The 17,776-nt window shown below is 43.6% G+C and overlaps 1 protein-coding gene across 2 annotated transcripts; it reads left to right on the forward strand.

Moving 5' to 3' along the window:
• Positions 1-9,241: 9,241 nt before the first annotated feature.
• PBS2 (cysteine and histidine-rich domain-containing protein RAR1) lies at positions 9,242-13,671 on the forward strand. 2 transcript variants are annotated; one of them, XM_048702867.2, is made up of 6 exons: positions 9,242-9,468; positions 10,655-10,657; positions 11,718-11,800; positions 12,740-12,903; positions 13,025-13,248; positions 13,329-13,671. In XM_048702867.2, exons 1-6 carry the CDS (start codon positions 9,340-9,342, stop codon positions 13,419-13,421), a joined length of 696 nt encoding a protein of 231 aa, XP_048558824.2. In that variant the 5' UTR covers positions 9,242-9,339; the 3' UTR covers positions 13,422-13,671. The 2 variants fall into 2 exon arrangements, with proteins under 2 accessions (XP_048558824.2, XP_048558825.1); XM_048702868.2 differs by lacking the exon at positions 10,655-10,657 and having other exon boundaries at positions 9,329-9,468; positions 11,639-11,800.
• Positions 13,672-17,776: the final 4,105 nt, after the last annotated feature.

Here is a 17,776-nt window from a genome sequence, read left to right on the forward strand (position 1 = left end):
CCAGCTGTGTTGCCCTTGAACGAGTGAGTGGACCTGGTGCATTGATGCTATCAATTATTCTCTCAATCTGTACTTCATTTGCGACACGAGGATGTACAGGACGAAGATTTTGCTCTTGCTGATCATTGTCATTGTTAGAAGGATTGTCTTCAAGCTGAGCATTGTCTTCATGTTGATCAGGTGTGGAGATGATAAGTTCCTCTTCCGGCTGAGCTTCAGAAGGTATGATTTCTCCAGTTCCCATAAGTTTGATTGATTCACTGGATGGAACTTCATCTAGCACATTTGGCAGGTGCTCTCTTTGTGAGCCGTTAGTCTCATCGAACTGCACATCCACTGTTTCAACCACTTTATAGTGAAAAAGGTTGAAGACTCTGTAGGAGTGCGAATCCTTTCCATATCCAAGCATAAAACCTTCATGTGCTTTTGGTGCAAATTTTGAAGTGTGATGTGGATCCTTGATCCAGCACCTGGCCCCAAATACTCTGAAGTAACTGACATTTGGCTTCTTGCCAGTAAGGAGCTCATAGGATGTCTTGTTGAGAAGTTTGTGAAGATACACACGGTTGATGGTATGGCATGCAGTATCAATGGCTTCAGGCCAGAACTTTCTTGGAGTCTTGTATTCATCAAGCATTGTCCGGGCCATCTCAATGAGTGTTCTGTTCTTGCGTTCCACGACTCCATTCTACTGTGGTGTGTACGGAGCTGAGAATTCATGTGTGATGCCCAATGTATCAATATAAGTGTCTAGACCAGTGTTCTTGAATTCAGTGCCATTGTCACTTCTGATGTGCTTGATCTTGACGCCATAGTTGTTCATGGCTCGATTGGCGAAGCATCTGAAGACATCCTGCACTTCAGTCTTGTAGAGGATTATATGCACCCAAGTATATCTTGAATAATCATCAACAATGACAAAGCCATAGAGACAAGCAGTAGTAGTAAGAGTTGAGTAATGAGTGGGACCGAATAGATCCATGTGGAGCAGTTCGAAGGGTTGAGTCGTTGTCATGATTGTCTTCGAGGGATGCTTGGCCCTCGTCATCTTTCCTGCTTCACAGGCACCGCATAAGTGATCCTTCTAGAACTTGACGCCCTCGATGCCTATGACATGCTTGTTCCTTGCAAGGGTGTGGAGGTTCCTCATACTAGCATGCACTAGCCTTCGATGCCAGAGCCAGCATTCAGAAGCTTTTGCTAGAAGACATACGGCAAGTTGTAGTCCTGCTGAGAAATCTACCACGTACAAATCATCTTTCCGATACCCTTCAAACACTAGAGACTTGTCAGATTCCATTAGAACAAGGCAACGATATTTTCCAAACATCACAATCATGTTTAAATCACAAAGCATTGAGACAGACATTAAGTTGAAACCAAGGGATTCAACAAGCATGACTTTATCCATGTGTTGATCCTTTGAGATTGCAACTCTACATAGACCCAATACCTTGCTTTTACCAGTGTCAACAAATGTGATGTGACTTTTATCAGATGGACGTAAGGTTGAGTCCATAAGAAGGCTTCGCTTGCCAGTCATGTGATTGGTACACCCACTATCAATAATCCATTCTGAAGCAGCTGGTGTCGTACCCTACAGTGCAGTTAGGGGGATAGGCTTCACGAAGAGAATTGTGAAGCATAAACATTTGACGAGCAAGTGGATTATGTAGGCTTAAATCAAGGTTAGGACTGATAAAACAAGTGGCAAGCGACTCAGGAACAAAATACATAATAAGACCATTTGGGCATTTGATCTTGCGCCCTACAAGATGTTTAAGGTCCCCAGCAATAGCATCAGACGATTTTGGTTTTCGGCTGGAGACCTTTCCCTGCAAAAGAGAGTTAAGCTTTCTTAGCCACCCACATCTTCAGGGGTGGCTTCGAAGCAATGAGTCTAAGTGCAGCATCTGAGAATTTTGGCTTTGGATCCCTAGCAAAAAGTCTTGCAGGTGGACAATAATACTCATAAGAATAAGCAGAATAGTTCTTGGTCTTATGAACATGGCGCTTTGATGAACCGCGCGCATATTCACAGGCCTGAGTATAGTTTCCCTGCGAAACATTTGCGTTAGTGCGACTCAGGTGAGTCCTCTGTCTGGATGAAGCCTTTGGATCATATGAAGCCTGTGGTCTGGGGTTTGTCTTCTTCACCTGTGGTGTCATGATGACATTCACATGAAGATTCTACAAACACCTTTTCGGCACCCAGACCTTCTTCATAGGCGGTCCATTCCTGCAGTTAGTACCAATATACCTGGCAAACACTTCACCATTCTGATTCTTAAACAGTTTATAGTTTGCATCAAAGGATTTATCAATAATAATGGGATTAGCACAAGTGAAGCCAGATAGGGTGGATGGATCCGCTGAAGGTTCCTTTGCAGCAACCCATGTGGTTTTGGGGTACTGCTCAGGTTTCCAGTAAGAGCCATCAGCATTCATTTTCCTTTCGAACCCAACACCCTCTTTCCTAGGGTTTCGGTTCAGGATCTGCCTTTTGAGGACATCACATAGTGTTTGATGCCCTTTGAGACTTTTGTACATCCCTGTTTCAAGCAATGTCTTCAACCTAGCATTCTCATCAGCAATAGCAGTGGTATCCTCAACAGAGGGGTTAGTTATCACATCAACAGTTGAAGATATTGCAACAGTAGCAGCAGTAGAACACTCAGCAACAGAGGTAGCGTTATCATGCTCGATGCATTTAAGACATGGTGGTTTAAATCCTTCCTGAGCGGAACTGATCTGTTTGGCGCGAAGTGACTCGTTTTCCTTTTGAAGATCTTCATGAGCCGCTCTCAATTTCTCAAGATCTTGCTTCCTTTGAAGATAATCATAGGAAATCCTTTCATGAGTTGTTGAGAGCGTTTCATGACGACTTTCAAGTTCCTCATACTTAACGTGAAGATTTTTTATGTCTTCAATTAAGGACCGAGATCGAGTCATTTCAGCGTCTAACAGATCATCGCTTTTGTCTAACAGTTTTTGAATATGTTCCATAGCTTTCTGTTGTTCAGTTGCAATTTTAGCAAGTGTTTTGTAGCTGGGTTTGGAACCACAATCAGAGTCATCTTCACTAGATGTTTGATAGTGAGTAGTGCGTGTGTTTACCTTGGCACCGCGTGCCGTGAAGCAGTAGGTAGGAGCGGAGTAGTCCTTGTCATTTGCATCGGTGTCAGTGATGAAGTCATTGTCTTCAGTGTTGAAGATGGGCTTGGCAACGTATGCTGTAGCCAGACTCGCAACGCCAGAATCGGACTCCTCCTCAGACTCCACCTCTGCCTCCTCAGAAGCGGACTCCTCCTCTGAATCCATTTCCTTGCCAACAAACGCACGTGCCTTGCCAGATGAGCTCTTCTTGTGTGATGAAGACTTAGCGGAAGACTTAGAAGAAGACTTTGAGTGTTTCTTCTTCTTCTTGTCATCAGAGTCATATTCCTTGCTCTTCTTCTTCTTGTTGTTCTCATTGTCCCACTGCGGACACTCAGAGATGCAGTGGCCAGGTTTCTTGCACTTGTGGCATGTTCTCTTCTTGTAGTCATGAGCAGAAGCTTCATCATTACTTGAGCTTGATCGTGAAGACTTTCTAAAGCCTTTCTTCTTGGTGAATTTTTGGAACTTCTTCACAAGCATAGCAAGCTCCTTTCCAATGTCTTCAGGATCATCAGAACTGCTGTCAGATTCTTCTTCAGATGAGGAGACAACTTTTGCCTTCAAGGCACGAGTTCGTCCATAGTTGGGACCGTAGATGTCTCTTTTCTCAGAAAGCTGAAACTCATGTGTGTTGAGCCTCTCAAGTATGTCAGACGGATCAAGTGTCTTGAAATCAGGACGTTCTTGAATCATCAGGGCTAGGGTGTCAAACGAGCTGTCAAGTGATCCAGGAGTGTCTTGACGACTTCATGCTTGGTGATCTCAGTGTCGCCGAGAGCTTGAAGCTCATTCGTGATGTCAGTGAGTCGATCAAACGTGAGCTGGACGTTCTCATTGTCATTTCTCTTGAAGCGGTTGAAGAGGTTGCGAAGGACACTGATTCTCTGATCTCTCTGGGTTGAGACGCCTTCATTGACCTTGGAGAGCCAGTCCCAGACTAGCTTAGATGTTTCCAAAGCACTCACACGGCCATACTGTCCTTTGGTCAGATGACCACAGATGATGTTCTTGGCAGTGGAGTCCAGTTGAACGAACTTCTTGACATCAGCAGCGGTGACACCTTCACCAGCCTTGGGAACGCCATTCTTGACGACATACCATAGGTCGACATCAATGGCTTCAAGATGCATGCACATCTTATTCTTCCAGTAGGGATATTCAGTTCCATCGAAGACGGGACAAGCAGCGGAGACCTTTATTATCCCTGCAGTCGACATAGCTAAAACTCCAGGTGGTTAAACCGAATCACACAGAACAAGGGAGTACCTTGCTCTGATACCAATTGGAAGTGCTAGTGATCGACTAGAGGGGGGTGAATAGGCGATTTTTATGAAAGTCTTCAAAACATGGAAGTTTCGAAGACAAACGATAGAAATAAACCTATTACCATGCAGCGGAAGGTAGACTACACTAGGCAAACCATAGTCAAGTATTCAACGAAGTGAAAGTACAATGACTGATAGCAACTAGGCAGTAAGGATCAGGTAGGAAGATATTGTGAAGCTAATCAGAACAAGTAGTCACTTAGAGAAGACAAAAGATAATGCAATCATACAATGACTTCACAAGGACCAACAGTAAGCAAAGGGAAGGTAAGGATGAAATCAGTGACTCGTTGAAGACAATGATTTGTTGGACCAGTTCCAATTGCTGTGACAACTGTATGTCTGGTTAGGGAGGCTGAGATTCAACTCTGAAGACCTCGTCTTCACCTTATTCCCCTTGAGCTAAGGACACCCAGTCCTCGCCCAATCACTCTGGTAAGTCTTCAAGGTAGACTTCTAAACCTTCACAGACTTCGTTCACCGGCAATCCACAATGACTCTTGGATGCTCATAATGCGACGCCTAACCGGCTGGAGGATTCACAGTCCTCAAGTGTAATAAGTCTTCAGATCACACAGACAGGAAGACTTAAGTGATGCCTAACACTCTTTGGCTCTGGGTGTTTAGGGCTTTATCCTCGCAAGGAATTCTCTCTCAAAGGCTTTGAGGTGGGTTGCTCTCAAACGACAAAAGCCGTACTCTAACTCTGAGCAGCCAACCGTTTTGGGTTGTAGGGGGTGGGCTATTTATAGCCACTAGGCAACCCGATCTGATTTGTCCGAAATGACCCTTGGTCACTAAGGAACTGACATGTGTTCCAATGGTCAGATTTCAAACACACACGGCAACTTTACTTGGGCTACAAGCAAAGCTGACTTATCCAACTCTGGACAAGATTTTCTCTCATAGTCTTCACTCGAAGACATAGGATTTTGGTTAAGCATCACTTCAGTCATTCTGACTGATTCTCTTGGACCCCACTTAACAGTACGGTGGTTCCTATGACTCAACAAAGAAGAAAAAGAACGATGAAACAACTAAGTCTTCGCGCTCCATAGTCTTCATGCGATGTCTTCTCTTGTCATAGTTTTCAATGTGAATGTCTTCACATACCACCTTTGACTTCAATGCCTTTATTCATTTTTAGGGGTCATCTCTGGTAGGAAAACGAATCAATGAGGGACTTCTACCTATGTTATCCTGCAATTCTCACAAACACATTAGTCCCTCAGCTAGGTTTGTCGTCAATACTCCAAAACCAACTAGGGGTGGCACTAGATGCACTTACAACCCTCCAATTGGCACAAACAGCAGTCAAACCCAAACACATCCCTTCTCCTCCCCCAGTCGCCAAAGAAAACCCTAGGAGAGATGGATCCTGGAGAGGTCGTCGATGAAGAAGAATAGGTGCCCAGGGTAGCCAGGCGTAGAGAGGCAAGAAGGGAGAGAAGGCAACTGGCTCAACGGATCCTTGTAGCACGCAACCGCAAGGACATGGAGCAGTTCCTAGAGGCACCCCCCTTGGCTCAAACCCTAATGATGATGATATCATCTATTGGGCAAGGAGGAGGGCCAATTTCCATCCTTTTCAGGTCACTAGGATGAGGCGGAGTAGGATTTTGTACCCAGATGAATGAGCTGTTAAGTTTCCGTGCTCCTAGATCTATCTTTCTATCTATCCATGTATGAAATCAGTTGATGAATGCAATGTAATAAATGCTAGATCCTCCTTCTCCTGTGCTACATGATGCACTATATGCAAAGTATGCAGAAACTTAATGAATATGTATGCAAGTTTCTGTGCTCCATGATGAAGTGTATGCAAGTTTCAGTTAAGTGAACTAAAAACAGTTAACTGAACCATATTCAGTTAACATTGTATACCAGGTTTCAGTTAACCACAAAAACAGTGTATACAAAAAATAGTATATACAATGAATACAAAAAACAGTGTATGCAAAAACAGTTAACCTAACCAAATGTCAGTTAACATTGTATACACTGAATCCAAATTCAGTAAGATGAACCTAAATTCAGTTAACCAAATCAGTACTCACTTAACTGAATCTAGATTCAGATAACTGAATAATAGTTCAGTTTAACAGAAAAGCAGATCAGTTAACTACCAGAGCAAATCAGAATCAGTACACTGGATCCAAATTCACTTAACCAAATCAAAACTGATTTAACTGGCACAACATTGATAACTCAAATTCAGATAACATAGTGCATATTAGGTCATTGCATCAAATAGTACAGTGCATCTTGATACAGGGCATCAAAGATAACCCAAATTTAGGCGGCAATTCACTTAATTAAACAAGTCCACCGATCATCATTAACTAAATTCCATTAGAGCATCAATGGATCACTCAAATTCATCTAGCATCTCCCTAACCTTCCTTATCTTGCACCTGGTGTCCTCCTTATGCTTGAACAGGTCACCAATCATATACTCTAGCTTCTTTATCTCTTTCTTCAGCTCATCCCTTTCTTCCTTCAATTTGTCCCTCTCTTCTATCATTTTGTCCTTCTCTTGCTTCATCTCATCCCTATTTTTCTCTGCCTTTTCCCTGACCACCTGATGAATGTTGGTCACTGATTTGTCAACCATTCTCTTCTTCTCAAGTTCTACCTTTAGGTCAGATAGAGCTAGCCTTGTGTTGCCCAATTTAGTATTTGTCTGCTCTTTGACAGCCACCATCTTGGCAAAATCAAGTTAAAAAAACCTCAGGTCTTTTTTCCATATGTTCCTTCTCTTTCACAACCCTAAAATTTTCTTCAGCCTGAACAACAGCTTCCCTGATCCTGGATGTGACCTCCTCTTCATACATGTCCCAGATCCTAGCTAGACTGGTCCTTAATTATGGAGGCCACTCTGGGTCAACCCAATGCACATAGGGGCATTTAGGCCCATCCTAAAATTGTAGAGGAAATGCATAATTCAATTAACTGAAGAAAATACAGTAACACTGAATCAAAATTCAGTTAACTGGACAAAACTAAGTCAAACTGAATCAAGATTCACTTAACTGACAGCACATTCAGATTCTCTTTTCACAGAGCCCTTTGAGCATTCATGAGCTACTTAAACACTACATATTTGGACAACTAAATAAACCAATCTTCTTCTTACAGCACTATGAACATGGTACAGAATGGCACAACTGAGCAAGTTAAATCTCATATGTAATCAAATGGGCAAAGCATGTACAATTATGAACATGTACTATAGCACTACCATCTACATCTACAACTAAGAACATGTACTAACCTTTTGTGCACAACCCAGGAATCTTCTTCCACTGTCAACAGACTCAAATGCAACAAGCTTCACACACACTGCTTGGTGCTCTCACCTATCAGGTAGATCTGCAGCAAGGCCCGCCCAATCGGTGCTCTCAATGGTGTGAGGACCCTAAAACCAAATCTGGTCAGAAATCCCATTTTTTCCTAACCCTAGATGCAAGATGAAGGTCGACAGGATCTCACCAGACTGGTGACCGAGTCGCCACCTGACGAGCACGAGCTGGATCCGAAATCACTCCACGAAACCATGGCCGCTTGCTTGCTTGGCGGCGGCGGCTAGCTGGGCGGCGACGAGCAGAAAGCAGAGCAAGAAACATAGAGGGAGTGAGCTGCGGGTTGTCTGGATCGAGGGGAGGAGGGCAGCTGTGTGATCTCCTTTAATTAATTCAGGTGTTTTCATGTGTAGTGCGGGTTGATTCGAAGCAACGCCAGGGGCCTCTTTGCAAAATGCCACGCGCTGACCGGGTACGCACCCACACGTCCACATGGCGCTCTTTGATTCGCCAGGACCAAATTTGCACATCTCATGCAAGTTCCAGGTCTGGATAGGGTCAAATTTCAAGTTGTAGGACTAAACCATAACATTGAGAGCAAGTTGTAGGGCTCCTGATGCTTTTAACTCATGATAATACTTACTGTATGTCATTGCGAAATTTCTGTTTTTGTATACTAGTGCCAAAAAACATCAATGAAGGGATTCTTTTGTGCAAATGGAATTTGTGTTGGGCCATGAGGTCTAAGAAAGGAAATGCATACTCGTGTATTCCTATCAAATGTTTTCGTTTGGTTGTCTCAAAAGGAAAAATTGTTTTCGTTCGGGCAAGAGGCTTCGTCCTAGTGAACCATTAAAGCCCCTCCCCGTCATATTTGTATTGGGGTTCGGGAGGTATTTTCTTTTGTCGGTAACCAAATTAATATAAAAAAATCAAAACTGAAATAGATTAAAAATATTTCCGAATGTACCTATGTTTCCTCAACTAGTGCTTGGCTGCAACTACTTGTGCAATACCGCATGTGTCTAGTGCAAGCTTTGCGGAATTGTCAACTATCAGCTGTGGTCTGATCCTTGCAGAATGCACTAAGCTTATTTTGGAGTCTGACTGTACGACTGCTTTGGAGGCTATATCGGACCCAAACACATACATGTGAATTGATGTTTCAATAGTAGTAGAATGCTCTCTTATGGCCATGGAATTTAAAAGCATCAGTTTTACTCATTGTAGCAGAGAATGGTAGCGGATGGCTTAGCAAAGCATAGCTTTAGTCTTAGCAAGTCTGAAACTTGGGACGTTGTCCCGGACTTTAATGGATAAAGTTTTAATGCTAAAAAAAATGTTTCCTCAACTAGCGAGCGGTTTTCTGCGGGCCAAAGCCACCTTCGGCCAGGGGTTAGTCTCCGGGTCGGTCCGGAAGAGTCGAGAAACTCGAGATACCTTGCCGGCTGCCGCAGCCTGCCCCCGTCGTCTTTCTTCCGTGCGCCGAAACAGGGTCCACCCAAGAGCGAGAGGGGGACAAGGCAGAAATCTCGAGAGAGAAACGCATCGCGATGTCGGCGGAGACGGAGACGAGCGCCGCCGCGCCGGCGCCCGCGCCCATGCGGTGCCAGCGCATAGGCTGCGACGCCATGTTCACCGACGACGACAACCCCGACGGCTCCTGCCACTACCACCCCTCCGTAAGCTCCCTCTTCCCCATCCCCTCGCTCGAAAAAATTGCATCGTCTCGCTCCTTCGAGCCCCTGTAGATCATGGAGGTGGAAGCCTTCCTGGTAGCCCCCAAGCTCGCTTCTCGGATCTCGCTTTGGTACTCGTATGCTGTTAGGATCTGGGTGTAGTCGGGTGTCGAAGGTGTAGATCCTCTACGCCCACGGATGGCACCAATCGGGATAGCTGCTGTGTCGCAGAAATTGTAATCTACCCAAATCTTGGAGACAGTCAACTAAGCATGTACTCTTATTATGTTGTTGGCATCAACATTGAATCGACCCATATGGTGGTAAATTGGTAGCATGTTCAAGCTAATCGCATTATTCAGTCAGCGAGAAGCGGCGGTTGATTGCATTGACGAAATAGGCTACAAGTAAATGCAGGCGCACTTTTGGGGAACATTGTTTTGTGGCTTGCAGACAGACCTGGAAGTTCCCTGTTGACTACCATGTTATATTATGTTTTTTTAGAGTTTGGTCACCTGCTCATTTATTTTAGCCTTTTAGGACATATAAAAACTTGGCACCCTAAACAAAACAAAAATGGGAAGGGGTGAAGGGACCTGTGCTTGGTTTGATGTTATGATTGAAGTGTGATCTTGCATTTATGTTCTACTCCCTCCGGTCCTTTTTAGTTTGCATATAAGATTTGTCCGAAGTCAAAGTATCTTTACTTTGACCAAACTTATAGAAAACAGTATCAACATTAACAATACCAAATCAATAATGTTAGATTCATTATGAAATGTAGTTTCAGGGCTCATTCGGTTTGGAGGAAATCAAAACGTAGGAATTAGGAGTAGTATAGGAATATGATAGGATGGCACTTGCCATCCTAAGGAATTGACTTGCCTCGTTCCTACGCGTAAAATGAGCTTTGAGTGGATGTGTAGTTTCCTCCAAAAACACGGGAAATGAGTAGTATTCCTACGAAATTCCTGCACGCATTTCCTACAAACCGAATGCATACATAGGAAATTTTCCTCTGGAATCCTTATTCCTATGTTTTTCCTACGAAAATCCTCCAAACCGAATGAGGCCTCATAGTATATATAGTTGGTACTGTACATGTTTATATTTTTTAATATAAATTTGGTCAAACTTGGTTGAGTTTGACTTGACAGAAATCTAATACGCGGGGTAAAAAGGACCGGAGGGAGTACAAAGCAATCTGCTAGGAAAGAGTGAATTCCAGAAAGCTACAAGTTTAATATAGGATCTATCACTAAGCTACAGATTGAAGAACAGATATTACAACTACAGATTCGAGCAAACACCATGTAGTTTTGTGGTGTAATTGCCAAATTGGTCACTAAATCTGCAGTTACTTGAAGTTGGTCAAATCTGTAGCTTTATTATACAGATGGTCCATAAATCTGTGTGTGAAGTTTCTTTAAATACGTAATTTTGAACATGTAGTTTTGCTAAATTTACTGCAGGAAAATAGCAATTTAAACACTTATTTCACTGTTACTCTAGTTATTCTGCAATGTTTGATACCAATGCATTAAGTAACTGGTGCCAAGGAAGCTTTAAGTAATTCTCCTTTTGAAGTTGGTCAAATCTTTAGTTGTATTATACAATGGGTCCATACATCTGCGTGTGAAGTTTATTTAAATTCGTAATTTCGTGATAGTTTCTACACTGAACATGTAGTTGTACGAAATTTACTCCAGGAAAAAATAGCTATTTAAACACCTATTTCACTGATGCAGATGTTTGATACCAATACAAGAAGTAACTGGCACTAAGGAATCTTCATATAATTCTGTTTTTGTCTTTTCAAAAAATACGAGAACTGCTCAACAATAAGCACTACTCTGTAGGCAATCCCAAATTCGATTGTGATATTCACCAGTTGAACTACTGTATTTGATCTTAAACATTTTTGAAAGTACACTAATAAGGCGCGTTCAGGATACCAGTTATAGATCTGAGATTGAATAGTTACATATTGGAAAAATAAGTTATGAATCAATTAGGACATGATAATAACTTAGCATGCATTTCTATCTTTCTGACCAGGGAAAATCCTTTCCTTTTTGTTTTTGTGAAGTGTTTCAGAAAATTACAAATTTACAGCATCCATTTCCATATTTTTAGCTATTAACAGCTCTCCCCCTTTTTTGTTTTGTTGCAGGGAGTAAGTTCGTTTGCTACACTTGTGGGATTATTTCTGTTTTTGATAAACCATAGGTTCTTTAATATATTATTTTCAGCCTATGTTTCATGATGGCATGAAAGAGTGGAGCTGTTGCAAGCAAAGAAGCCATGATTTTAGCTTATTTTTGGCTATTCCTGGGTATGGATCCTCTCTCCTCCCATGACAGGCAGTGGCAGAATAGTTACGTATTTCTTGTTATGCATGGTGTCATAGATACAAATTATGTTTGCAGATAATCTAAATTATTAGCGAGTCCAGCTCTCTATGCATTGCAATTAGAAAGTTAGATTTGCACCACCTATGTCTGATTTGTGATGGAACAGATGGGCGTTGGAGATTTCTTTGGTCACCGATTAGGGATTAGCACTATGATCAACCATTCTCATTTCCTTCTTCATTTATTGCCTAGGACTCAGACTTATCTAATTTATAGCTTGATTGAACGTGGGGGGGTCACTTGTCAACATACCTTTTTAAATCCACGTCGTTTGTTTCTGTAAGGTACTACTACTTGTCTGATAAGGAGAACCCTGTATGCATTTATTTGGATTCACTCGAAGTCTAGTACAGTTTTCTTCTTGATGTCATGTTATAATTGGTCTTTGGCAAGTACTGTAATTTAACTTGTTTGGCCCAGTCAATACCATTGCGCTACAGCGCTACATGGCCGAATAAACATATGCTTGCAGTTCAGAGTTTAGACTGAACAGGTTCTCAGTTATCTTGTTGGTTCATTTTACTGAGTAAGCGCAGCATAATGTACAGAAGATATTTGTATGTTAGTGCTTTGGCTACTTCACCATCCTCTATTAGATCAGCCTGAATTGGCTAAAGAAAGTTATTCCACTTTTCAGGGAGCTCCAGTGATATGGCTCCAATTTGCTGGCAAATAAACCTGAAAACGATGCCTTATGTCTTGGTTCTTACAGTACTATTTTTGTAATTCAATGTTCCAGCTTTAACCATTGCCTTCTCTCATTCTAGACCAGACCGTCCTTGCTTTAAATATCAACACCCATGACCTGTTATATTTGGGTAAACTAGACATAACTGACCGCATTCTCTACCGTGGTGTAGATGCGCCACAGGGAAGCATACAACTGAGAAACCAGTCACAAAAGCTGTTTCTCTTAACTCAAAGGCAACCCCACCAAAGTTAGCTCCAATCCAGTCTTCTAAGCAGGGTGTGGAAACCGAGGCCTGCTCCAGGTGCCGTCAGGGTTTCTTTTGCTCCGACCATGGTGAGTTTGTGTCTTTGAACTCTTTGCTTCAATGTGACAATGCATAACTTCAAAAAATTGGTTGATGTTTTCTCTTTGTTGAAAAATTTAGTGTATGAACCATTCATCAATGTATTTTTAGGATCACAGCCGAAGGCACAAAAACCAGTTGCTGTAAATGGTACAAATACGGAACCTGTCGAAAAATGCTCAGTTCCACAGCCCAGGAAAAAAGTTGTTAATATAAATGAGCCTAGGGTTTGTAAGAATAAAGGATGTGGTAAAACCTACAAGGAGAAGGATAACCATGATGCTGCATGTGAATACCATCCAGGTCCTGCGGTTTTCCATGACAGGAATAGAGGGGTACGTATTTTCTCTCTAATTAAATTTGTGTTCATTTATGTGCACCCTGATTCTTACCTCCATGTACTTTCTCTTTGCAGTGGAAGTGTTGCGATGTCCACGTCAAGGAGTTTGACGAATTTATGGAGATACCTCCGTGCACAAAGGGGTGGCACAATGCCGATGCTGTGTGAGTTCACACCATGACTCTTGCATTAAGAGTTATTTGTTGCAGTATCTCCTCGTGCATAAGGTTGGCATCTTGCCGCAATTTCTGGAGAACTGTGCTTGGAAGTGTGACCTGATATTCAAGAATGGGCCTGCTTGAGTGTGCTCTGATTAACTACCGTCGAAATCTCATGTGATGTTTCATGTAATCTGGAATCGGAACTTGAAACCATATGTGGACATTTAGTAATTTAACTACGCCATGTTGAAGTTAAATGTGCTGCTGCTTGAGTGAGCTCTGAGTAATTTCCTCGAAAATCTAAATCTCATGTGATGTTTCACATAATCTGGAATTGGTACTTGAAACCATATGTGGACGCTCAATTTAGTAGTTGAACTATGCCATTTTGAAGTTAAATGTGCTGCTGCTAGAAGCAGTTGTGCTGTGTTGTTGCTTCTTGGTTTTGGGTGGGGGCAGAGCTTGCACCATGCTATTTCCCTTCCCAGTCTGTTGTATTGCTTGTCCGTGTTTGGAACCGGAAACAATAGTACTGAACTAATTCAGTGCTATTTTTTTTTTGAAACTAGGCAAAAGATTTGCCATTTTCATTGATTAAGAGAGAAATTTTAGAGGTTAAGGCCAAAGGCCGAATTACAACAATCACTCTCGCAGCATTATGTTATTTAAATGCCTTGCTCCCGCAATGCTCCAAAGTGAGGTCTCCTCTTTAATCCTAGCAATGACGACTTCCATCGGAATGACATTATTACAAAAGACTCGTGCATTCCTCTCTTTCCATAACTTCCAAGAGATTAGCAGCATCAAGGAAGCAAGCGGCCTTTGCGATTAGGCCTTGTTAGCATTGTAGCTCCACCATTCTTTAATGAAAGTTGTGTCACTCCAATCGGAAGGATGCACATTATGGAGACCAAGCCAATCTTTGATCATATGCCAAACTCTGATAGTGTATCGGCACTGAAATAGAAGGTGGACCGCCGACTCCTGAACTTGCTTGCATAGTGGACAAAGGTTACAGTTTGGCCACCCACGACGCTGAAGCCTGTCTGCTGTCCAAATTCTATTGTTGATTGCCAGCCATGCGAAGAACTTGCATTTAGGAGGCACCCAAATCTTCCAAATGGTCGGAATCATGGCCGTGTCAGTATGGCCATAGAACTGCGCCTTATAGGCCGCCGCCGCCGAGTAGTGGCCGTAGTAGTGAACTTCCAAGTGATAGTGTCCGGCGTGTTGACGTCAAGGTGGACATGTGAGACCCTCTCCCAAAGGGAGACAAACTCAGAGAGGTGTTGAACTGTGATGTCTTGAAGAATGTCCACCTGGGAAGTCCAGAAGTTATCGTGCAGAGCCAACCTAACCGAGCAATTCTTCTTCTTCGACAAGTCATAGATTTTGGGAGCTATGTCCTTGGGCCTAATCCCATCAAGCCAAGGAGACTCCCAAAACTTGGCACGCGCTCCATCCCCAACTTGGACCTTGGTAGCCCCGGCAAAGATATCTCCGTCATTGTCATCACAAGGGGTTCCCAAGCCAACCCATGGCTTATCTGGGTGAAGCCACTCGTCCCACAGCCACCGAAGGCGAAGGGTAGTGGCAAATTTGTCAAGGTTTAGGATTCCAAGACCTCCATGCATCTTGGACTTGCACACTTACTCCCAATTTATCTTGCATTTTCCACCAATGACCTTATCACAACCTGCCCAAAGGAAAGCACATCTGAGGGCATCAATTTTCTTCTTGACCTCCACCGGTAAATCTAACGCCGTCATGTAGTAGACCGCAATTGCTGTGAGGACCGACTTTACCAAGACAGCGCGACCCGCTGAGGCAACATGCCTCCCCACCCAAGGAGTGAGTTGGCCCGCAACCTTGTCCTCAAGGGGCTGGTAGTGAATTCTCTTCAGTCTCTTGACAGACAAAGGCAACCCAAGGTATTTCATTGGAAAGGAGCATCGCATGGCCGGGAAGGATTGGAGGATATCCGGGAGATCCACATTTTCGCAATGGATTGGGGCAACAAAGCTTTTGGAACAGTTTGTGACCAGACCGGTGACTTCCCCAAAGTGCTTGAGAGTGTTGGCGAGAAACTGGATGTCCTCCTTAATAGGCGCAAGAAAAACAGCGGCGTCATCCGTGTAAAGCGAAGCACGGATAGGCATAGCATTTCCACCTAGCGGATGAGGATTTCCCTAAGTTGTGCTCTTTGCAAGGATATGGTGCAGCGGGTCGATGGCAAGCACAAATAACAAGGGTGATAGAGGGTCCCCTTGCCTTAACCCACGGCCAAGCTTGATGGGGTCGCCGGGCACGCCATTGAGAAGAACACGCGACGAAGCCGAGGTCAATAGTGTGGAAACCCAACCTCTGAAGCGGGGCGGGAAACCAAGGTGTCGAAGCAGGTCGAGGAGGAAGTCCCACCGCATCGAGTCGAAGGATTTTTTGATGTCAAGTTTGAAGAGCAATGCCGGGGTTTTCCTACGGTGGAAGCATCTCGCGAGGTTGCGCACATACATGAAGTTGTCGTGGATGCATCTTCTTTTAATGAACGCACTTTAGGCGTGCGAGACAAGATCATTCATGTGCGGGGCAAGCCGGTTGGACATCATCTTGGCAATTAACTTAGCGATGGCATGGATAAGACTGATGGGTCGGAAGTCGGCGATGTCCTGGGCACCCTCCTTCTTCGGAATGGGAGCAATGTCGGCGGAGTTCAACCAATGAAAGTGAGCAGCATCGAGATCAGAGAAATGGTTGATGGCAAGCATGATATCTGGCTTGATGGTGTCCCAACATGCCTTGAGAAAGGTACATGTGAATCCATCAGGACCCGGTGCCTTGTCGCTTGGCATGGAAAACACAACTCTCTTTGCTTCCTCTTCGATGAAGGCCTCTCCCAACTCATGAAGGTCACAATTCGGCGTAGGAATGCTCCCCCAATTGATGCTGATGTCACTTGAAGGGCATTTTTTGCAATGTTCTTGAAGTGGTTGTGGATAATTTTTTCTTGTGCTCATGCTCAGTGACCCAACCGTTTTTGTGCTTGAGGCGATGAATGAAATTTTTTCTCCTTCTATGGTTGACACGCAGATGGAAGTAACGAGTGTTGGCATCTCCTTCCTTGAGGTTAGTGATTCTGGAATTTTGACGCTTCCTAGCCTTCTCCACGGCTAATCTAATAATCTTTCTCTTAATCCTTTTGCGGATGTCACTTTCTTCAGGACTGAGAGATCTCTCCTCTTGCGCTAAGTCAAAGTGGAGGACGACTTCAAGGGCCATGTGGAGCTAGACCTTGGAGTTGGCAAAAAGGGTGTTGCTCCATTTGCGCAATTTCTGGCTTGTCTTCTTGAGCTTGTGGATGAGCCTTTGGTAGGGCTCGTCATGCCTTGATTCCTCACTCCAAGCGTCGCTCACCACCTTATGGAAGCATGGCATTTTGATCCAGTAGTTTTTGAAGCGGAAGGACTTTGGTCTCCTGGGCCCATCATCGTTAGCAAGTAAAAGAGGGCAGTGTTCGGATAGCGACGATGAGAGGGCATGAAGAATGTGAGTAGAGAAATTGACGTCCCAATCTTCATTGCAAAAGAAACTGTCAAGCTTGCTCAAAGTCAGATCATTTTGTTCATTACTCCAAGTGAATCTTCTATTTTGAAGGTGAATCTCCTTGAGCTAGCAATCGTTTAAGGTGTTTCGGAAACGCACGAGCCGGCTTCGGTCCACATTCGTACGATTCTTGTCTCTAGCCCAGTATATTTGATTAAAGTCTCCGTTGACCAGCCATTTGGTCCCCGAGGCTGGCTTTTGCGAGGTGAGTTCCTGGAAGAAAGCCTCCTTATGGTTGCTGCGAGTGGGGCCATAGACTGTAGTTAGCTTGAAAGTTTTGTTATCAGTGGAGTTGTTGAGATTCACAGTCGCGGAGAGGAAGTAAGCCCTAGTTTGTACATTGGTGACGGTAACGGCTTCATTGTCCCATAATAACAGGATGCCACCTTTAGTGCCATCAGCTGGTCTTTGAGCAAAGCTTTTGAGGTGTAGCGACCCGACCTCAAATGGTCAAGTCTCTGTGCTTCAGTGTCATCCCTGGATCGCTAATGCTGACACACACAATACTCAAAGGATTTATAACAGAGTAGCAATCACACACTTATTACATCGAATGTCTCAAAAGAGAACTTATTACAATAAATATGGCTTAGGGCCATCTAATACGAAAACAACGGAAGGCTTGGAAGATAAAGTGAGTCCATCAACTCCAACGACATAGCTGAGCTGCACGACAACGACCTAACGAACCTTACTCCTCATCTGAAAAGTCTGCAACATAATACGTTGCAGCCCGAAAACGGGTCAACACATGGAATATGC

The sequence above is a fragment of the Triticum urartu genome, chromosome 2A, assembly GCF_056163025.1.
Source record: "Triticum urartu cultivar PI428250 chromosome 2A, HENAU_Tu73, whole genome shotgun sequence".
In the NCBI taxonomy this organism is placed as follows: Eukaryota; Viridiplantae; Streptophyta; class Magnoliopsida; order Poales; family Poaceae; genus Triticum; species Triticum urartu.